Genomic DNA, 3,969 nt, shown 5'->3' with positions numbered 1-3,969 from the left:
TTGATGGGATTTAGACAATATACCATACCACACTGCTTCTCCCAACAATGTCATTGCCTGGGTCATTAACTGTTGATTGGCAGCCACTCAGTGGCAAGATGCCATAGGAAGAGACCCCGCCCATTTTGAAGAAAGAGAAGTGGGGGAAGGGTAGTGGAGAGTGATGTCATAATTCAGCTATATTATGAAAACTTTCCTTAATTCCTTCCTTTCTAGTCTCCCTCAGCTTTGTCCTGGTCTCCTCCAGTTCCGGCCCAGATAAGCCCAGCTACTATTCCAATCCTGGCTGGGTTGTTGAATATTAGGGAGGTGACTCTGGCCCCTGTTCCTACTTGCTGAGTTTCATTAGCCATGGACTTCCACTTAGATGACTCCCAGGCTATCAGTCACTCTCCCAGTCTCCACAAGGGACATCCCCAGTCCAGCACAATACTAGATGATGTGAGCCTGCCAGTGGATGTGGACGCCTCCTTTGTTCTGGGAGACGGCATTTTAGAGAAGACAGGTGCTGTGGTCATTGACATGGGCACAGGGACCTGCAAGTCTGGCTTTGCTGGACAGGCGAAGCCCATGTCTACTGTGGCCACCGTGGTTGGCCGTTTGCCAGAGAAGTTTTCAACAGCTGGACAGCCTCAGCTGCCAACCTTCATTGGTGACAGCGCAAGAGAGCACCCAGGACTCAGCCTGGTCCAGCCCTTGAGGAATGGCATCATTGTGGACTGGGAGGCAGCAGAGACCCTTTTGCACTACATTTTCTATAATGACCTGGGAGTGTCCCCAGTGGATCATGCCCTCCTTCTCTCTGACCCACCATTCAGCCCCACTACCAACCGGGAAAAATTGGTGGAGGTGGTGTTCGAATCTCTCCGCTCCCCGTGCATGTATGTGGCCTACCAGTCAGTGCTATCTGTCTATGCCCATGGGCTGGTCAGTGGGCTGGTGGTGGATTTGGGTCACGGTGTGACTCACACTGTCCCCGTGTATCAGGGTTATAACCTGCCCCATGCCACCGATCGGATGGATTTGGCCGGGGCCCACCTGACAGCCTACCTGGCTGAGATGCTTCGAGGCGCTGGCTACCCCTTCAGTGAACGGGACACCTCCCTAGTGGAAACCATCAAACACCAGTGCTGCTATGTAGCTGCTGACTTCGTCATGGAGCAGAACCAGCCCACAAAGGACAACCAAAAGAACTTCCAGCTGCCTGATGGACGGGTCATCACCCTCGGCAAAGAGCGTTTCCAGTGCCCTGAGCTGCTCTTTAACCCGCCAGCAATGCCAGGACTTACACCCTTGGGAATCTCAGACATGGCCAAGGAAAGCCTGAGGAAGGTGCCCAACGAGGCCCGTGAAGACATTTCCCAGAACGTCCTGCTGTGTGGTGGGTCTTCCCTCTTCCCAGGGCTAGAGCAGCGCTTTACCAACGAGCTGCTCCGTGGGGCACCTGCCCAGACCTCCATGGCAGTGTCTGCCCAGCCCCTGAGGAACTACTCTGTGTGGATTGGAGGTTCCATCCTTGCTTCTCTCCGGGCTTTTCAATCCTGCTGGATCCGACGGGCCCAGTACGAGGAGCAAGGACCATACATTGTCTATCGGAGGTGTTATTGATCCTGGCAGGTAGGCGGGTGGGTAGCAAAGAAGCAATAAAGGAAGAAGCTATGTGAACCCCAAGCCCAGCCCCCTGCTCTGTCCTCTCATGTTGCACCCCTGTTGCTTAGTGCCTCTATCCCCAGACTTTTTGGTTCTCTTCATAGCCTCCTCCCCTTGCTTCTCCCCTCTACCCTCAGAACCACAGGCTTCTGTCTCAGAGAGGCAGCTTGGCAGACTGGAAGGGGCACTGAGTTTGGAGCAAGCAGATCTGGGTTCGAATCCTTGCTCTGCTACTTACTTCCTGTGTGACCTTGGGCAGATTACTTAACCTCTCAGGGCCTCAGCTCCAGGGACCCAGGAGCTCCTGACCTCTGGAATTCACAAGGGAGCCTTCAAAGGCTGGAAATGGCCATCTGAGGATCACATTTCAGTCACCTGTGCACAAGGAAATAAAAACAGAGCAAAAGAGACAGCCAGGGCCTTGAAATACAGCCTCAGGATCCTCTAGCCAGCATATACATTTGACATCCTGAGCAAGCAGCCACTAGAGGTGGGCAGAAGCCCTCCTCCACTTTGGAGAAGTCTCCAAGAGAGCCTTCACAGAGTCCCAGCACATTGGATAGACAGGAAAAGGGAAACCCACAGACCGGTCACCCCTTTGGAGGTGGTCTGAGTGGACTGCTCTTCTGGGTTCAGCCGCTGACCTGCTTTGGCACAGCAGCTTGGCCCTGCTGCCACCTTAAGATTGTTTCGTCATCCCCAGCTCCTTTGAGCACTGAGCTCGTGTCCCTGGAAGTGCCTTGGGAGAGCTCAGTTACCAGTTGCTTGGGATGTGTTCCAGTTTCATTACACTGGGGTTCTAGATTTAGAACTGGAAGGGACCTTCATAATTATTTAGTTCATCCCTTCTCCTCCCCATTCCCATTTTGCAGATTTGAGAACTGAAACTCAGAGGAAGGAAAAGGACTTGCCCAAGGTCACACAGCTGGGGCATAACATCTGGGATCTGAACTCAGGTCATCAGACTCTAATTCTACTCTGCCACATAGCCCCCATTTTTCTCTGGATCTCTTTGCTTGGAGCACATCCACACAAACCTGTCATGAGGGCAGGCTAGGTCTTTCCCAGAAAGTTCTGCCCCTCTCTTAGTGGTGGTTTAAAGCTCAAGTCCAAGCCTGGTCTCTCTAGCACCTCTATGGACCTGAAATGGGGTGCTATTTTCCCCTTAGAACCCATTCTTCATGCTTCAATTTCTCCCAAAAGTCAGTTCATAGCTTGTATTCACTGTTTTGAAGTTCTTGGCATCTATTGGAACTCCCTATCTGGGGACTACCTTTAGCCTTCAGCTCATTGGCAGAGCAGAGCAGAGAGGAATGACAACCCAATTACTTATCTTTTCAATTCAATTTTCTATCTTCAAATATTTCTCTGACTTCTCTTGGAAACGTCAATTAAGAAGCATCCCTGACCAGAAGTGGGCTGGTAGTTAGGGTTCAACACCCATCAGAGAATCAGTAAAAAGTTATTAAATGCCTACTATGTGCCAGACACCGTGCTATGAATTTGGGTCACAAGACAAAAAACCTCTGCCCTAGGGTGCTTATGTTCTCTAGGGTGCATGGGATGTTCAGGGAGGACCAGCACCTCTTCTGGGAGGGCTTGCTGAGTCTTTTTCAGGGCTGCTCATCTACCTTTGGTGTCCATCTACCACCCCACTTTCACCTGTGGCTCCAAGAAGTTGTAGCCACATGCTGGTAAAACAAGCTCGGCAAATGGGCTAAACCAGGTTGAGGGAATCAGTGGGCCTCAAACTCATCGGTGAGGTAGGGGGATGTCTATCCCAAGCATGTGAAGACTTCATCTGGTGGGATGGGTGGGTGAGAACAATTTGTTCCAATAGCCACGAAGGCGGCTGAAGCAGGCTCTCTGGAGCCTTGGAGCTTGGCCAGACATTGAAGACGCCATCCTGGGCCATCACCAGTCACCTTGACTTTTGTCTTTGCCACTGGACTTCAATGAGTCAGGAAGAGAGAGTGAGGCTGATGATCGTGTGAAAATTCTGCCTCACTTCAATTCAATTCATGCGAAAGGTAAGGCATCCCCCTGTGTCATTGGTAGTCTTTGAAAATGGAGGAACAGTAGCAAGAACTTATGAAAATCCCAAGTCATGGCTAGACGCTTTCTACGTCTTCTGTCCCGACTTCTTGGGATTCCTCCTATGCTCAGCTTACCTTCTTGCTGCTGCTTCTATCCATAGCTTCCTACAGCTTCTTCTCTTGGTTCATTGACAGCTTCTAACACCTCAAATCAGGACCTCCTGATGGCTTATGAGGTAAAACCCAAGAAATCCATCTTTCTTTTTTTCAGGTATGAGTCCAA

At 50.9% G+C, this 3,969-nt stretch overlaps 1 protein-coding gene across 1 annotated transcript; it reads left to right on the top strand.

Annotated features, from left to right (window-relative positions):
- Positions 1-214: 214 nt before the first annotated feature.
- ACTL9 (actin like 9) lies at positions 215-1,676 on the top strand. Its single transcript, XM_020978168.2, has one exon. It carries the CDS (start codon positions 352-354, stop codon positions 1,606-1,608), a length of 1,257 nt encoding a protein of 418 aa, XP_020833827.1. The 5' UTR covers positions 215-351; the 3' UTR covers positions 1,609-1,676.
- Positions 1,677-3,969: the final 2,293 nt, after the last annotated feature.

Source organism: Phascolarctos cinereus, unplaced genomic scaffold (assembly GCF_003287225.1).
Source record: "Phascolarctos cinereus isolate Bilbo 61053 unplaced genomic scaffold, phaCin_HiC Scaffold_4;HRSCAF=312, whole genome shotgun sequence".
Taxonomy (NCBI): domain Eukaryota; kingdom Metazoa; phylum Chordata; class Mammalia; order Diprotodontia; family Phascolarctidae; genus Phascolarctos; species Phascolarctos cinereus.
The sequence above is the reverse complement of the archived record's forward strand: the minus strand, read 5'-3'. Positions and strand labels throughout refer to the sequence as shown.

Bases quoted from the DNA above. Each gene is read 5' to 3' on its own strand.
- ACTL9 (XM_020978168.2), top strand. From the start codon at position 352: ATGGACTTCCACTTAGATGACTCCCAGGCTATCAGTCACTCTCCCAGT.